This window comes from Notothenia rossii (genome assembly GCF_949606895.1).
Source record: "Notothenia rossii genome assembly, chromosome: 2".
Taxonomy (NCBI): domain Eukaryota; kingdom Metazoa; phylum Chordata; class Actinopteri; order Perciformes; family Nototheniidae; genus Notothenia; species Notothenia rossii.
Genome location: NC_136904.1, coordinates 71,776,737 through 71,794,656, shown reverse-complemented (window position 1 = coordinate 71,794,656; position 17,920 = coordinate 71,776,737). Strand labels below are relative to the sequence as shown.

The window sequence follows — 17,920 nt, the reverse complement described above, 5'->3', positions numbered from 1 at the left end:
GGTTAAATTAAATAAATATTGGTATTCATTCCTCATTAACGATTTTTCTGTTGTTATCAAGATTACAATATATATACACACATCAATATATATTTCCTGTTGTCATGACAAAGATGCAGCGTTTCACACTCAAAGTAATGTACTACTCTTGACAAAATTAGATGAATGGTTACCTGTGGTGGCAGTGAGTATGAGAGGATTGCTGCGTCTGCTCCCTTTTAGTGTATAGATGTTAATCTTGTACTTGGTGCCTGGCTCCAGACCTGAAAAGAAGAAAGGTGATGGGTCAGTGAGGGATTGTGTGCTTGAGTACTCAGACCAACAATCTCATGTTATTGAGTTACATTATATCCAATTAAACATTACATGTGTGGGTTGACCTTTCTCTATGTAAACATCATTTCTGTTTACCTGTGATAACATATGAGCGTGACTCGGGGCCAATGGTCCTTGTAATGGGTGTGTAGCCTGAAGCGGGGGAGGTGGGAGTGGTCTCAACCAGGAAGCCAGAGATGGTTTCTGTCTTGGCGCGCCAGGTCAGCGTGATGGAAGAGTCGTTGACGTCGGAGATGCGCACACGACGAGGGGGGCTGATATCTTGAAGAGCAAATAGAGAAAAGGTCAGGGTGAGGAAGAACAAAACCAGGAATAAGACAGTATAGATTCACAAGAACAATCCAGAACAATGGTACTGTAACACAAATTAAATCTCTCAGTTTTCAAATACTTTTATACATTCGCATTTTATGAGTTACAAACTCACTCTCTCCAGTAGTGACTTCTCCCTGGACTGGCCAGCTGGTCAGAGAGTTTTTCATGGCGTAAACATGGACTTCATAGGCAGTTGCAACCTAAGAGGGGTGGCGTAAAAGAGAAAAAAAGATCAGTCTCTCACAGTGTTGCAGAATCTGAGTTTAGGTATCCTGGCTTCAGCTGCAAACCTTACATACAGCAATAGGTTTGTGCATGGGTCTGCTTATGTATTGCCTTTTGTAAATCAGTAAACACTACATGACCATATTTATGATCTAATAACATAAATAGGAACAAATGGGTATCTAGAAGGTAGGAAAACAACCTTATAACATCTTCCTTCCTCAGACTCACAGAGCCACACTCACCATGAGTCCAGAGATGTGTGCCTGAGTGGCGTCCGGGGCAAGGTTCAGCTCCTTGGTGGGGCCGCTCTTGCTCTTTGGGTTCACCACCACCCGGTAGCCCGTGAGGCCTGTCAGGCCAGTGAGTCTGTTTTCCTGGCGAGGCAGGGACCAGGTCATAGTGAAAGAGGTGGGGCTAATGGAAGAGAACTGGAGGTTGGTGGGGGGTGAGATGGCTGCGGGGAGGAGAGAAAATAAAGAAAAAAGGGTTAGAGGGAGACGGTAATGACAGTATGAGCAATCATTGTGCTCTCAAGTAAAGAATGAAAGGAATATCTTTTCTTTAAGGCCCTTTCTATCAGTGACTGTTGTTCAAATTGCAATTTTCTACAAGGGCCCGTCTGTCGTCTAAATGTCACTTTTCTTAAATGGCTACACCTCCAAATAACACTTAAGAGCCAGGTCAGTCGTTCAAATTCCTCTTCATATATATTATACAATGCACGCAAATTTTACTTTCTGAGCTTTCTGGTCTTTGACTTTTTCTTATCAGTTTCAGATTTCCAGCCGTACCTGTAGCTTGTATGCCGACCAGTGGTGTGCTGTTTGTGTCATCGTGCACAGCGACGACCTTCACAGTGTATTCAGTGCCTGGCGACAGACCGTAGATGATTGCAGACTCGGCATCTGCACGGGGGGCAGGGCGCAGCTCTCTCTCTCCCTCCTCTGAACTGGAATAGAAGACCCGGTATGATGTGACGATTCCCTCAGGGCTGTCCCAGGTGATCCGCAGCGAGGTGGAGTCGATGTCGGAGAAGGTAAGGTCCTTAGGGTGGTCTACATCTAGGAAGGCGTTAGAGGTAGGAGGAGAAGTCAGGAGGTTGCTTTGAATTTCTGATGGTTTGGGAATCAATATGTTTCTGAAATATCTCTCTTCTTACTTGTTAAAGCATTCACCACCATTGGAGAGCTCTCTCCATCTTGTCCAAAAGCGTACACACTCAAAACGTACTCTACTGTGGGCATCAGCCCTGAGAAAGTCATCTCTGTCTGGTCTGGAAAATTGAAGGAAAAGGATAGACATTAAGTGAAGAAAAATATATTACAGAGTGAAAATTAGGACATTAGAACAAGTTTACGACTGTATAATCTAGCTTTAAAGGTCCCCTATTATACTCTTTTTCATCAATATATAATAGGTCTCAGATATATACAAAACATGTCTCTGAAGTGTTTGGCTCCAAATACCAAACAGATCATTGCAGTATCCCATAATCCCCCTGTTTCAAAAATGCTGGTTCTCTGTCTGTTACTTTAGATGAAAATAAGGAGCCCCTCCCCACGCCCCTCTGAGAGATATTTGGTTACAAAGAACACAATGGTGCTCAAGGCATACTTGCCAACCCTCCCAATCTTCGCGGGAGACTCCCGATTTCATTGCCCTCTCCCGGTTTCCTCCCGGGGTCATATTTCTCCCGCATTTCTCCCGATTTCTTGGCAAGGTTGGCAAGTATGGCTCAAGGAGGACATTCAGGTGATAAAGTGGGTGGGGGGGGTGGGGGGGGGGGTTACCTTAGTTGGTCATTGGCTAATGGTTACACAACCCAAAAAAACATTATAACATCACAAAGTGGCAAAAATCTGATCAGCTCATTTTCAGACAGGTTTCTATATAAATGGATCAGGACAAAAAGAGATAGAATCTTTAGTTGGTCATTGGCTAATGGTTACACAACCCAAAAAAACATTATAACATCACAAAGTGGCAAAAATCTGATCAGCTCATTTTCAGACAGGTTTCTATATAAATGGATCAGGACAAAAAGAGATAGAATCTTTTTTACTGAAACTTTCAGAATGTCTTTACACAGAGGGGACACATGTTTATGTATAAAAGACATGAAAAAGTGGATTTTGCATTATAGGTGACCTTTAAAATACTGACAAACACTACATACCTGGAGCCACCACCTCAGCGAAAGACGGTCCCTGTCCATTCTTGGGGACCCCAGTCACCCTGTATCCCTTGATGGGGCCCGGGGCAGGGCTCCACCTCACTGTGATACTGTTGTCCTTCACGTTCATCACCTCCATTTCAGAGGGAGAGTCGACACCTAGGAGAGGAGGATTAGGGAAGAGAAGAGGAGAAAGCTAGAACATGAGATGGCTTGATAATCACTACAAATGAGTGTGCTTTTTGTCTGTAAAGGTGTGTGTACCTGTCTTGTGCATGACGTAGATTGGAGTGCTGGACGCGGGGCTGTCTCCTCTCCCGGTCACAGCGTAGACGGTGATGGTGTAGTCAGTACCGGGCTTCAGGTTGTTGATGGTGGCGGTGGACTGGGAGCCAGGGACTGTGAACTCCTTAGGATTACTGTGACCTCCTGGATAAACAAGGACAATGTGATAAATATATTTAAAAACACAATAAAAATAAATGTATATAAAAGAATATAATAATAATAATAATAATAATGATAATAATAATAATAATAATATTAATAATAAACCAAACAATATATATTATTTACATTTTCCTGGCAGAAAATATACAATATGTATCTTATAATAAATGTTGTAATTTATTATGTTTTTTGAATCTATCATTCATGTTTTTTCGAGCTGTACACACTTTAAAGAGACACTTTGTTCAATTTGAAATATTTGGCTATATAAATAAAATTTAAAGTAATTTATGTCATTATTTCTCACTGACCAGACTCTCCATGAGTGATCCTGTAGTAGCGCACGGTGACAGGGGGGGCGTCCCAGCGGACAGTGATGCTGGTGGGGGAGGAGTCGAGCACTTCCAGGTCTGTGGGAGCATCAGAGACTAGAGAGAGAGAAAACACAGACAAAATAATCAAATAACCCACATGGAGTAAGTAACTGGATGAAATAAAGTGTTGAATCAGGATTTATTCCTACTTGTCTTCTGTGTCCCAGTGAGCGGCAGGCTCTCTTGGGACCCGCTCACGGCGTAGATGTTGACCAAGTACCCCGTGTCAGCGGTGAGTCCCGTCAGGGTGAAGTGGTTCCTGGACGGGGGCAGCCTCTCATCCTTGGTCCTCCCTCCGCTGACCATCAGGTGGCGGATACGGTACCCGGTGATTTTGCTCTGGGGAGCGAGCCAGTTGATGGTGAAGGAGTTGGTGAAGACCTCAGAGAAGCGCAGGCCAACCGGTGAATCCAGAACTGAGAGGTTGGGAGGTACAGAAACATATTTATTATATAAAGGTAAATACTTTCTAAAGGATATTTATTATTATTTTTGGGGGTTTCCTTTTCCTGTAGTGTTTTATATAGGTTTTTGTGCATGTAAATGGACTGCAAAGGCTAAAATCCCAGGTTCCCTCCAGAGGTCTTGCAAACAAATCCCCCCCTGCCTGAAACGCCTCCATTGGATTCCTTTGTTAACTTACGTAACATAGTGATACCAATGTAACACTCCCGCCTCTATTACTAGCGCTCCAACACATTGAACATGATTTGTTAAGGGGTGGGAGATTGCCAATTGGCCAGCTAACCAGTCAGAGCAGACTGGGCCCTGGTCTCACAGTACAAAATACAAATATGAACCTGAAAATGAGCATTATATGTCCTCTTTAAATGATCACTTTAATAAAGCTATAGTTATTACTTATTTACCCAACACTGGACGGATTTACTCCTGTTTTTTCAAATATCCATGTAAGACTCACCTGTTTTCTTGGTTCCGACGAGGGGCGAGCTCTCTCTCTCCTCGTACACACACACCACGCTCACTAGATACTCTGTGTTTGGCAGCAAGTCTGTGAACAGTGAAAAATACATAAATACAAAATGTACTTCTTGTGCGTTGTTGTGTATTGTTTATTTTCTCTCCTAACTTACTCCTTAGCACCACACTGTTCCTGTTGCCTTCTGCGCTGGTCTCTGTGATGTCATCTTCATCGTCAATGGGATGATACCTGAATAATAAGGAGAACAACAAATAAGTTGTGTGTGAGTCAGTGTGTCCTCAGAAAATATGTGAATCAGAAATATTCAAATATAACATTTTATGTTTCTTCTCGTACCTGATGAGGAAATTGTTGATTTCAGCAGAGTTGGGAAAATAGGGAGCGACCCAGTTGACTTCAATGCTGTCTGGCCCAACCTGGCCAAAGCCCAAGCTAGTGGGTGCTGGTACAGCTATTGACAAAAAACAAAAAACAGCTTGATTCACAATGTGTTCAAACGGTACAATATAAGCTTTTTTTCCCCTTCATTTGAAGAGAAAATAGATCTGATGAAAGAAAAACAAGATATAAATAAACTGACTAAAAGTGGAAGGTATTCACACCATCATTCTTCTTCTACGTGTCAGTGTAAATCCTTGACTGAAGTTTTACGACATCTTTAAAGTGAGAAAATAAGCAGTGTTTGCATCGGGAGGCAAAATGAGACTCAGTTTGATACAAGCCACACAACTGTAACCAGATGCTCCTCGTGCACAAAGAGGATTATTAACCGAGTGAAAAGCATGCTGTACAATTACTTCAGCAACTTAAGGGTTTTGCTTTGAAGAACCATGTATTGGGCTTAATAAGAACCTTATTGTGTTATATAACTCGGCACACATATTGTGATTTGTGACTCCCTAAGCAACTGATGTTTGTTCTAGTTTGGTATTGTTATTGTTATAGTTGTGGCAGGAGGACTCTTTTTTGGTTGGGTGGGACTTGCCGGTGTGCTGAGTGATGACGATGGGTTCGCTCTCGCCGTTCTCCGTCACAGTGATCACGCTGATGTCATAGTCGATGCCAGGCTCCAGTCCATAGACAGTATATTGACCAGTCGTTGGCAGAACAAAGTCTTCGAAGATGGGCACGCTCTCGCCGGCCGCTACCACCACGATCTTGTAACCGGTGATGGCTGTGGTGTTGAGCGGCGACCAGAGGAGGCTAATGGTGGTGTCGCTCACGTCCTTAAATGTGAGGTCTGTCAGCTGTGGGACTTCTGGGTAGGTGGAAGGGAAAGAAAGCGAGAAGACAACAGGAACACCAAACAAACACGAGGGAAAGGAGGAGGGGGTTGGACATGAGGGCCAGGAAGAGGAAGGCAACGGACGAAAAGAAAGAAGCAGCGGTTAACGCAAGCATTTAAAAATGATGTGCTTCCATTAGGGTGTAATATTCGACATATCAGACCAATGGAAGATATGATGTTAAGCTGCCTTTCCTGGTATATATAATTATTTTGTAAGGGTTCAGTTAAAATTCAATGAAGCATTTCCATTGAGAAGACCTAATATATATACAGGAAATATAGCGTTAGAGTTTCAAAACACTCCTGGTGCAGTTTTGCTTTTTCCTTCGGTTGCTGGTGTTCAGTTAGAGCAAAGATAGAATGTGTTAAATGCTTTCAACTCTCACCAAATGTTTTTTAACTTTAATGTGGACAGTTTGTGCTTACCTGGTCAGTTTCTCATGATCAATATCCTTACCTCATTACCTCAAAAACCTATTAAAAACTCCTGCGTGACCTCGCACTCACCTGGTATAATGGTAGTTGAAAGGGGAATGCTCTCCATATCGCCCTTCACAGTGACAACGCTGATGTTGTATTCCTGTCCTGGACTGAGATTCTCCAGGGTGCAGGAGTTCTGACCTGCCTCCACAAACTCCTTCATGCTGTCTCCCTGCTGCCCATTGGTGGGAGTGCACATCACTCTGTAGCCCGTGATGTCTTTGAGAGAAAAAAGGAGAGAGAACTTTTAAACATAGGGTTAGAAACTAAAGTAAATACAGGAGATAACCTCAAGGCAGTTTCATCAAAAACGATTAAAACAAGATTATTACTGCGATTTTATATTTATTATTTGTAGTCATGTTTTTGACAGTTGCTTTTTGTTGCTTTTCAAGCGGAGAACTTCATCTTCATCATCTTTGATCTAGGGAAAGATTTAAATGTATACTTCTTTTCTGTTTGTACAAGGATTTGGAGTTTTCTTTCATTTCTCTTTCATTCGATGTGTTGGTAGTATATTTTGAATTGTGTACTCCTTTGTCGATTGTTGATGACCCTTCTAAAATGTCAGGAGACATACCACTGTCTCCTAAAATCATTAAAAAAATAAATACTAAAAAAGGATAAAAAAAATTTGTTTAAAGTCAAACTGTAAGGACCTTGGTATGTAGGTGTATGTGTACCTGGTGTACTGGCCTCGGTCCATTGGACTGTGAGCTCTCCGGTGCCTGGGTTAAACTTCAGGTTCAGATCAGTAGGAGGAGACAGAGCTGTGGTCCAAGAAGAGATACATTAAGAGACACTGGGGCGACAAAGCAAACAGCTTGGAAAGGAAAATACAGGAAAAAAAGGAGACAAAGTTAATATTCAATTGTTGTTCTTACGTGTTACAACGCGGCGAGTGATCGCGGTTCCCTGCTCACGTCCGTTAATAACTGGCTGGACGCTGTAGGTGTACTCGACCCCTGGAGTCAGACCCGAAACGTAAATACTTCCTGAGTCAGAGGTCACATCTCTGGGGGCTTCTCCACCCTGACTGGGACGCACCGTCAGCTGAAAGATAAATGTACACAGTGTTAGAGACTCAGTGGAGAGCGAGACGTGAATCTGGGGTACAGGAGGTAAAGGTCGTCGGTCAATGTTTTCCCATGAACATAGAAGCCGGGAGAACATTCCCATCTCTGGTGTGACATAGTCTGACCAATCAGATTTGAACCGTGAGGTCTGTAGTTTCCATGTTATCTAACCTAAATGGGGCCTACACCTAACTAAGAAGAAATAGAATCTGCTTTCAAGGGGAAATGTACGGTGGCCGACAGGTGCAAACACGCGACAACGGCCAGAAAATGTTAGTAAAGCATGCGCATGTGTTGTCAAGTTATCAAAGATATTTCTTCATTTGCATTTGTTTTGGCAAATGAATGTTTTTGTATTTGCAATCTTTTTGTGCAGCACGTTTCTCTTAAAGTAGAGTGTTTTGGGCTGTGGTAGCTTGTTGGCCACCGTACAACAAAATGAAAACGGGAATGAAAGCAATCACAAACCAGTTCATTTTAAAAGGGACAACATGGGACAGCAGATTTATGAATATGTGGGTGGTGGGATATCCATTAGCAATAAGTGTACCTTGTATCCAACACGGGGAACTGGAGTCCAGGAGATTATAATGGAGGTGTCAGTCACATCAGTGCTGAATTTAGGAGCGCTGCCCATTGAAGAATCTACAAACACCGGCAGAGAAAAGGTGTTTTGTGTGAGTTTTTCACATGGATAGGATAAAGATTTACATATGCATATTTTTCCAGTCATCTGTATCCATATTGCAAGTTTCTTCTACTCATATTATAATACTTATCTTTTGTATACTACATGAAACATGAATTATTGAAGATGAAAAAAATCAAAAATAATAACAAAAATCAGTTTAATGCTCTTTTGATACAAAAATGTGTTGAGCATCCCTAGAAAACAGTGCTTTATATTTGTGTTTATACGCATTAGGCACTCACTGGTGGTAAACACAGCGCTCTCTCCTCTACTCAGCGTGTTCTCCTGCTCTGAATGTAGCGTAGCAGTGTACTGGGTAGCAGGCCTCAGGTTCAGGAGGGTGTACTGAGAGAGGCGGGCGGGCAGGCGCAGCTGCTTGGGGTTGGAGCCCTCCACAGTCAGGAAGAGACGGTAACCGGTGATTTTCCCATGAGGGGCGGACCACATCATCACAGCACTGTCCTCAGTCACCTCGGTGAAACGGATATATCTCGGAGCGTCAGGCTCTAAAAAGAAACATCAATAACACTGTTAGAGGATGTGATGTGTTTGACTTGCACTTCAGGGCTTCTGAACACACAGTAACGGTACGTCCACACAGCGGCTTTGGAAAAAGCTTGCCGGCGGGCATGTCTGAAGCTCGACCAACAACCAATCACATGAATCTCCCGCCCCTGACACACAAGCAGGGAGCTTGTACTGGCATATGATTTGATTGGCTGACGCTTCCACCGATAGCTTCAGAAGATTCAAAAGTTGAACATTGCTCAACTTTTGAATCCTGAGATGCCTGGAAATCTCCGCTTTGCTTCCCACAATGCAGTTTGGCGAAAAGTGAGGCAAAGTGACGTCACCCCATTCAAAGTGAATGGACAGAAGCGTTGGAAGATTTAACGCTGCTATGTGGACGTACCGTAAATGTTACTTTTTTTTAACTTGAGCAAGTCAGACATGTATAAAGATAGGGTGATGCAGGGGGGTCACATGATCAAATTATGATCTTTAAAGAACAGAATCATTAGAATAGGCAGATTTTGGTCATTGCACAACAACCACGGATGCTATGTTAAACAACTTAAGCTTTTCTTAACAACAGTCTTTTACCAGGCAGTGGATTTCCAGCAGTGTTGACCTGTACAAAGAGAGGCTTGCTCTCCAGGCTGTCCTCCACAGAGTAGATACTGATGTTGTACAGCTTCCCAGGTAGGAGGTCACTCAGTGTCGCAGATGTTGCCGTGTCAGGGAGAGTCAGTTCAGTGCTTTCACCTTCTAGTGAAGGCCTGTAGACCACACGATAGCCTGCGCGGAGAGAGAGAAAATACGGGTCACGTAATTGACACAGATGGGTTTGAAAGAGCCACAAATGGGGAAAGGTTTTGGCTGTTACATGTGTCGTAGCATACCAGTGATTGGAGTCACTGGTTTTTCCCAGCTGATCATGATGGAAGTTTCTTCCACCTCATCCACTTCCAAATCAACAGGAGCATCAGGTGCTGTGGAACATTTAAATGTGAGAAGAAAACATTACAACCACATCTTTTTCACTTTTTTCTAAAAGGATCACTTGATTTATAATCCTTGCCACATGTTCATTAGGCTGCTTTCAGGCTTGGGATTGGAAACAACACATTAAAGTTGAGCAACTATAATTTATTGTGAGAATTAGAAAATAAAGAAACATGAAAGTGTGTTGTGTATCTGCTGACCTGTGGTTTGTGTTGTAGAGAGAAAGAGATTGTCCTCACCTTTATCTGTAACCTCAAAGACGTTCCCAGTGTACTTCGTACCAGGCCGTTCTGGAAGAAAAAATACATGTTTAGACCAGGACTTTTAGGCAGTGCTATAATACTTTATTGGAATGATGGTTTCAAATATTCTGCCTCTACCAATGATTGTGCTAAATCCGATTTTGATAATGCACTAGTCCATATTTTGATTTGTGGAAAATATTTTTTTGTTGCTCAGCCCTAGAAAACAGTGCTTTATATTTGTGTTGAAACGCATCAGACACTTACTGGTAGTAAACACAGCGCTCTCTCCTCTACTCAGCGTGTTCTCCTGCTCTGAATGTAGCGTAGCAGTGTACTGGGTAGCAGGCCTCAGGCTCAGGAGGGTGTAGTGAGAGAGGCGAGCGGGCAGGCGCAGCTGCTTGGGGTTGGAGCCCTCCACAGTCAGGAAGAGACGGTAGCCGGTGATTTGACCATGAGGGGCGGACCACATCATCACAGCACTGTCCTCAGTCACCTCGGTGAAACGGATATATCTCGGAGCATCAGGCTCTAAAAAGAAACATCAATAAACCCTGTTAGAGGATGTGATGCGTTTGACTTGCACTTCAGGGATTCTGAACACACAGTGTGTGTTATATTATTTGATGACTTTCCTTTCCAATGGTATGTTCCATTTTTAAGAATTGGAAACTTCGACATAGATAAGTGACAAGGCCACAGGATGAATTTCAGGTTTATTTTGCAGAGCACCCTTTAGACGAGAAGAGCAAGTCAAATATGTCTAAAAATAGGGCGATGCAGGGGGGCGCACATGATCAAATTATAATATTTAAAGAACAGAAACATTAGAATAGTCAGATTTTGGTCATTGCACACCAACCACGGATGCTAATTTCAACAACTTAAGCTTTTCCTAACAACAATCTTTTACCAGGCAGTGGATTTCCAGCGGTGTTGACCTGTACAAAGAGAGGCTTGCTCTCCAGGCTGTCCTCCACAGAGTAGATACTGATGTTGTACAGCTTCCCAGGTAGGAGGTCACTCAGTGTCACAGATGTTGCCGTGTCAGGGAGAGTCACCTCCGATCTTTCACCTTCTAGTGAAGGCGTGTAGACCACACGATAGCCTGCGCCAAGGAAGAAATATTACATATCATTTTGAATATGGTATGGTCACAGATGGGTTTGAACTAGCAACAAATGGGGAAACATGTTGGCTGTTACATGTGTCGTAACATACCAGTGATTGGAGCCACTGGTTTTTCCCAGCTGATCATGATGGAAGTTTCTTCTACCGCATCCACTTCCAAATCAACAGGAGCATCAGGCGCTGTGAAACAATTTAAATGTGAGATGGAAAATTACAACCACATCTTTTTTACTTTATCTTTAAAGGATCACTTGATTTATAATCCTTGCCACATGTTCATTAGGCTGCTTTCAGGTTTGGGATTGGAAACAACACATTAAAGTTGAGCAACTGTATTTTTTTGTGAGAATTGGAAAATAATGAATAATAATGAAAGTGTGTTGTGTATCTGCTGACCTGTGGTTTGTGTTGTAGAGAGAAATAGATTGTCCTCACCTTTATCTGTAACCTCAAAGACGTTCCCAGTGTACTTCGTACCAGGCCGTTCTGGAAGAAAAAATACATGTTTAGGCAGTGCTACAATATTTTATTAGAATGATGGTTTTGAAATATTCTGCCTACACCAATGATTGCGCTAACTGCGATTTTGATATTGCACTAGTCCATATTTTGATTTGTGGAAAATATTTTGTTGTTGCGCAGCCCAAGAAAACATTGTTTTATATTTGTGTTTATACGCATCAGACACTTACTGGTGGTAAACACAGCGCTCTCTCCTCTACTTAGCGTGTTCTCCTGCTCTGAATGTAGCGTAGCAGTGTACTGGGTAGCAGGCCTCAGGCTCAGGAGGGTGTACTGAGACAGGCGAGCGGGCAGGCGCAGCTTCTTGGGGTTGGAGCCCTCGACAGTCAGGAAGAGACGGTAGCCGGTGATTTTACCATGAGGGGCGGACCACATCATCACAGCACTGTCCTCAGTCACCTCGGTGAAACGGATATATCTCGGAGCGTCAGGCTCTAAAAAGAAATATCAATAATACTGTTAGAAGATGTGATGCGTTTGACTTGCACTTCAGGGATTCTGAACACACAGTATGTGTTACATTATTTGATCACTTCACTTCACTTGAATAAGTCAAACATGTATAAAGATAGGGCGATGCAGGGGGGGGGGCACATGATCAAATTATGATATTTAAAGGTCCCCTATTATACTGTTTTTCATCAATATATTATAGGTCTCAGATATATAAATAAAATATCTCTGAAGTGTTTGGCTCCAAACACCAAACAGATCATTGCAGCTTCCCATAATCCCCTCTGTTTCAGCCCTGTTTCAAAAGAGCTGATTCTCTGTCTGTTACTTTAGATAAAAATAAGGAGCCACTCCCCACGCCCCTCTGAGAGATATTTGGTTACAAAGAACACAATGGTGCTCTAGGAGGAGATTCAGGTGATTAGATGGGGGGGGGGGGTTACCTTGGTTGGTTATTGGCTAATGGTTACACAAGCATACAAATCGTTATGACATCATAAAGTGGCCAAAATCTGATCAGCTCATTTTCAGACAGGTTTTTATATAAATGGATCAGGACAAAAAGTGAGCGAATATATTTTTTCTGAAACATTCAGAATCTCTTTACACAGAGGGGACACATGTTGATGTATAAAATACATGAACAAGTGGATTTTGCATAATAGGTGACCTGTAAAGAACAGAATCATTAGAATAGTCAGATTTTGGTCATTGCACACCAACCACGGATGCTATTTTCAACAACTTAAGCTTTTCTTAACAACAGTCTTTTACCAGGCAGTGGATTTCCAGCGGTGTTGACCTGTACAAAGAGAGGCTTGCTCTCCAGGCTGTCCTCCACAGAGTATATACTGATGTTGTACAGCTTCCCAGGTAGGAGGTCACTCAGTGTCACAGATGTTGCCGTGTCAGGGAGAGTCACCTCCGATCTTTCACCTTCTAGTGAAGGTGTGTAGACCACACGATAGCCTGAAGACATATTACATATCATTTTGAATATGGGATGGTCACAGATGGGTTTGAACTAGCAACAAATGGGTTAACATGTTGGCTGTTACATGTGTCGTAGCATACCAGTGATTGGAGCCACTGGTTTTTCCCAGCTGATCATGATGGAAGTGTCTCCCACCGTACCCACTTCATAATCAGCAGGAGCATCAGGGGCTGTGAAACCATTTAAATGTGAGAAGGAAAATTACAACCACATCTTTTTTACTTTATCTTTAAAGGATCACTTGATTTATAATCCTTGCCACATGTTCATTAGGCTGCTTTTGGGTTTGGGATTGGAAACAACACATTAAAGTTGAGCAACTGTATTTTTTTGAGAGAATTGGAAAATAAAGAAACATGAAAGTGTGTTGTGTATCTGCTGACCTGTGGTTTGTGTTGTAGAGAGAAAGAGATTGTCCTCACCTTTATCTGTAACCTCAAAGTCGTTCCCAGTGTACTTCGTACCAGGCCGTTCTGGAAGAAAAAATACATGTTTAAGCAGTGCTACCATATTTTATTAGAATGATGGTTTCAAATATTCTGCCTATACCAATGATTGCGCTAACTGTGATTTTGATATTGCACTAGTCCATATTATGATTTTGGGAAAAACAAATGTTGTTGCTTAGCCCAAGAAAACATTGCTTTATATTTGTGTTTATACGCATCAGACACTTACTGGTGGTAAACACAGCGCTCTCCCCTCTACTCAGCGTGTTCTCCTGCTCTGAATGTAGCGTAGCAGTGTACTGGGTAGCAGGCCTCAGGCTCAGGAGGGTATACTGAGAGAGGCGAGCAGGCAGGCGCAGCTTCTTGGGGTTGGAGCCCTCCACAGTCAGGAAGAGACGGTAGCCGGAGATTTTACCATGAGGGGCGGACCACATCATCACAGCACTGTCCTCAGTCACCTCGGTGAAACGGATATATCTCGGAGCGTCAGGCTCTAAAAAGAAACATCAATAACACTGTTAGAAGATGTGATGCGTTTGACTTGCACTTCAGGGATTCTGAACAGACAGTAAATGTTACATTATTGGATCACTTCACTTGAGCAAGTCAAACATGTATTAAGATGGGGCGATGCAGGGTGGGGGGGCACATGATCAAATTATGATATTTAAAGGTCCCCTATTATACGGTTTTTCATCAATATATTATAGGTCTCAGATATAGACAAAACATGTCTCTGAAGTGTTTGGCTCCAAATACCAAACAGATCATTGTAGCATCCCATAATCCCCTCTGTTTTAGCCCTGTTTCAAAATTGCTGATTCTCTGTCTGTTACTTTAGATGAAAATAAGGAGCCACTCCCCACGCCCCTCTGAGAGATATTTGGTTAAAAAACACACAATGGTGCTCGAGGAGGAGATTCAGGTGATAAGATGGGGGGGGGGGGGGGGGGGGGGTTACCTTGGTTGGTTATTGGCTAATGGTTACACAAGCATACAAATCGTTATGACATCATAAAGTGGCCAAAATCTGATCAGCTCATTTTCAGACAGGTTTTTATATAAATGGATCAGGACAAAAAGAGAGAGAATCTTTTTTCCTGAAACATTCAGAATCTCTTTACACAGAGGGGACACATGTTGATGTATAAAATACATGAACAAGTGGACTTTGCATAATACGTGACCTGTAAAGAACAGAATCATTAGAATAGTCAGATTTTGGTCATTGCACACCAACCACGGATGCCGTTTTCAACAACTTAAGCTTTTCTTAACAACAGTCTTTTACCAGGCAGTGGATTTCCAGCGGTGTTGACCTGTACAAAGAGAGGCTTGCTCTCCAGGCTGTCCTCCACAGAGTAGATACTGATGTTGTACAGCTTCCCAGGTAGGAGGTCACTCAGTGTCACAGATGTTGCCGTGTCAGGGAGAGTCACCTCCGATCTTTCACCTTCTAGTGAAGGTGTGTAGACCACACGATAGCCTGCGCGGAGGAATACATATTACATATCATTTTTAATATGGGATGGTCACAGATGGGTTTGAACTAGCAACAAATGGGGAAACATGTTGGCTGTTACATGTGTCGTAGCATACCAGTGATTGGAGCCACTGGTTTTTCCCAGCTGACCTTGATGGAAGTTTCTCCCACCGTACCCACTTCATAATCAGCAGGAGCATCAGGGGCTGTGAAACAATTTAAATGTGAGAAGGAAAATTACAACCACATCTTTTTTACTTTATCTTTAAAGGATCACTTGATTTATAATCCTTGCCACATGTTCATTAGGCTGCTTTTGGGTTTGGGATTGGAAACAACACATTAAAGTTGAGCAACTGTATTTTTTTGTGAGAATTGGAAAATAAAGAAACATGAAAGTGTGTTGTGTATCTGCTGACCTGTGGTTTGTGTTGTAGAGAGAAAGAGATTGTCCTCACCTTTATCTGTAACCTCAAAGACGTTCCCAGTGTACTTCGTACCAGGCCGTTCTGGAGGAAAAAATACAATTTTAGACCAGGACTTTTAGGCAGTGCTACAATATTTTATGAGAATGATGGTTTCAAATATTCTGCGTATACCAACGATTGCGCTAACTGTGATTTTGATATTGCACTAGTCTATATTATGATTTTGGGGGAAAAAAAATTTGTTGCTCAGCCCAAGAAAACAGGGCTTTATATTTGTGTTTATACGCATCAGACACTTACTGGTGGTAAACACAGCGCTCTCTCCTCTACTCAGCGTGTTCTCCTGCTCTGAATGTAGCGTAGCAGTGTACTGGGTAGCAGGCCTCAGGCTCAGGAGGGTGTACTGAGAAAGGCGGGCGGGCAGGCGCAGCTTCTTGGGGTTGGAGCCCTCGACAGTCAGGAAGAGACGGTAGCCGGTGATTTTACCATGAGGGGCGGACCACATCATCACAGCACTGTCCTCAGTCACCTCGGTGAAACGGATATATCTCGGAGCGTCAGGCTCTAAAAAGAAACATCAATAACACTGTTAGAAGATGGGATGTGTTTGACTTGCACTTCAGGGATTCTGAACACACAGTATGTGTTACATTATTTGATCCCATCACTTCACTTGAGCAAGTCAAACATGTATTAAGATAGGGCGATGCAGGGTGGGGGCACATGATCAAATTATGATATTTAAAGGTCCCGTATTATACTGTTTTTCATCAATATATTATAGGTCTCAGATATATACAAAACATCTCTCTGAAGTGTTTGGCCCCAAATACCAAACAGATCATTGTAGCATCCCATAATCCCATCTGTTTTAGCCCTGTTTCAAAAGTGCTGATTCTCTGTCTGTTACTTTAGATCAGGCATGGGCAAACTAAGGCCCGCGGGCCATATATGGCCCGTTGGGCTTTTGAATCCGGCCTGCCGAATATTGGTACAAAATTGTCCAAATTGTAGTCAAGACCGCATTCATTTAGCCTTTTTCCTGCAATACCCGGCATTTCAGTTGATCCCACTAGATGGCGCACTCGAGACACAATTTGCCTTTGCTGTAGTCTGGTCTATTCTCTCAGCTGGCCCCACTCGGCAACCCGGCAAGATCGGCGAATATAAGTTGTAACAAGCAGTAGTGCTGCGCAAAGTGACTAAAACGCGACCACACACTTATAAAAACACTTATATAAAGTCAGGCAACACTAACACAGGCTTTGTGTGATTCTGTTTATTTGACCTTACTTTAATAACCATCCGTTCACTGTTATTGACCATTGTGAAGAGGCAGAAGTTTTCCTTTTGTTTTGTATTATTGCAACCATCGGATGGAATCAATACATGGGCTTCATGTGGCCATCACAAGTAAAATCATAACGAAAACTACGCCGGTAAAATATGCGTGTAGAAAACGGCTTATGCCACAATATGATAGCAACAAGTAGTCAAGATAGTCTGATTAGCTTCGGTTGCTATGCTAACATCACCTGTAGAATGCCAGAGAAACTTTCATAACAGCGTTGTGATACCAAACAGCTTTCAGACTAAAACACATTCACTTATGGGGATGGGGGATATTTATCAGCTGCTTGTGTGACAGTCAGACAATGAAAACTTTACAGCTGCCGCGAATTAAAGGGAGAATAAACTCCGGTAGGCGAGCAGCACTGCAGCGGTGGTTATGCAGCTGAACCACATTAATAAACAATACACCACGGCACTCTGGAAAAAGGTACAAGGTAGGAGAAGTAGTTCTTTAATTTAATCTGGCTTTGTATAATTAAAAACTACCCGACGCAGTCCTCTATTGATGTTGTTGTGAGCGGTGTTGCGGATCAAATCAGCGACGTAAAACGCTGTGTGGGTCATAAGAAGGCACGTAAACAGTTACGTCATGACGCAAACGATGACGCAATAATTCACCTTTGAACCTAATTCACCTTTGAACCTGCATCTGTAACAATGAGTGGACCAAAGAAAAGAAAAGTAAACATTGAGTGCCGAGTGTATAATGAGGAGTGGACAGCTAAATACTTTTTCACCAATCTGCTACTGGCCCGGCCCGTCTGTCAAATTTAAAACTCATAAATGGCCCCCGAGCCAAAAAGTTTGCCCACCCCTGCTTTAGATGAAAATAAGGAGCCACTCCCCACGCCCCTCTGAGAGATATTTGGTTAAAAAACACACAATGGTGCTCGAGGAGGAGATTCAGGTGATAAGATGGGGGAGGTTACCTTGGTTGGTTATTGGCTAATGGTTACACAAGCCCAAAAATTGTTATGACATCATAAAGTGGCCAAAATCTGATCA

The 17,920-nt window shown here is 42.7% G+C and overlaps 1 protein-coding gene across 3 annotated transcripts in view; it reads right to left on the bottom strand.

The window, feature by feature from the left end:
* Positions 1-17,920, bottom strand: part of LOC307028431 (fibronectin-like) — a 54,694-nt gene that overhangs the window by 6,727 nt on the left and 30,047 nt on the right. For 2 of the 3 annotated variants that reach the window (XM_079663439.1, XM_079663440.1), the window contains exons 40-74: positions 15,863-16,126; positions 15,593-15,643; positions 15,251-15,340; positions 14,943-15,137; positions 13,881-14,144; positions 13,625-13,675; positions 13,283-13,372; positions 12,983-13,177; positions 11,926-12,189; positions 11,669-11,719; positions 11,324-11,413; positions 11,016-11,210; positions 10,370-10,633; positions 10,100-10,150; positions 9,758-9,847; positions 9,459-9,653; positions 8,597-8,860; positions 8,214-8,308; positions 7,472-7,640; positions 7,271-7,357; positions 6,615-6,806; positions 5,805-6,077; positions 5,156-5,270; positions 4,971-5,047; positions 4,799-4,888; positions 4,026-4,292; positions 3,814-3,930; positions 3,317-3,481; positions 3,056-3,211; positions 2,039-2,152; positions 1,671-1,940; positions 1,122-1,333; positions 764-851; positions 412-597; positions 174-263 (exon numbers count right to left, since the gene is read on the bottom strand). In XM_079663439.1, coding sequence (XP_079519565.1) covers positions 174-263; positions 412-597; positions 764-851; positions 1,122-1,333; positions 1,671-1,940; positions 2,039-2,152; positions 3,056-3,211; positions 3,317-3,481; positions 3,814-3,930; positions 4,026-4,292; positions 4,799-4,888; positions 4,971-5,047; positions 5,156-5,270; positions 5,805-6,077; positions 6,615-6,806; positions 7,271-7,357; positions 7,472-7,640; positions 8,214-8,308; positions 8,597-8,860; positions 9,459-9,653; positions 9,758-9,847; positions 10,100-10,150; positions 10,370-10,633; positions 11,016-11,210; positions 11,324-11,413; positions 11,669-11,719; positions 11,926-12,189; positions 12,983-13,177; positions 13,283-13,372; positions 13,625-13,675; positions 13,881-14,144; positions 14,943-15,137; positions 15,251-15,340; positions 15,593-15,643; positions 15,863-16,126 — 5,427 coding nt within the window. The remainder of the gene's footprint in view (positions 1-173; positions 264-411; positions 598-763; positions 852-1,121; positions 1,334-1,670; positions 1,941-2,038; positions 2,153-3,055; positions 3,212-3,316; positions 3,482-3,813; positions 3,931-4,025; positions 4,293-4,798; positions 4,889-4,970; positions 5,048-5,155; positions 5,271-5,804; positions 6,078-6,614; positions 6,807-7,270; positions 7,358-7,471; positions 7,641-8,213; positions 8,309-8,596; positions 8,861-9,458; positions 9,654-9,757; positions 9,848-10,099; positions 10,151-10,369; positions 10,634-11,015; positions 11,211-11,323; positions 11,414-11,668; positions 11,720-11,925; positions 12,190-12,982; positions 13,178-13,282; positions 13,373-13,624; positions 13,676-13,880; positions 14,145-14,942; positions 15,138-15,250; positions 15,341-15,592; positions 15,644-15,862; positions 16,127-17,920) is intronic. The other variant, XM_079663441.1, reaches the window with a different exon arrangement.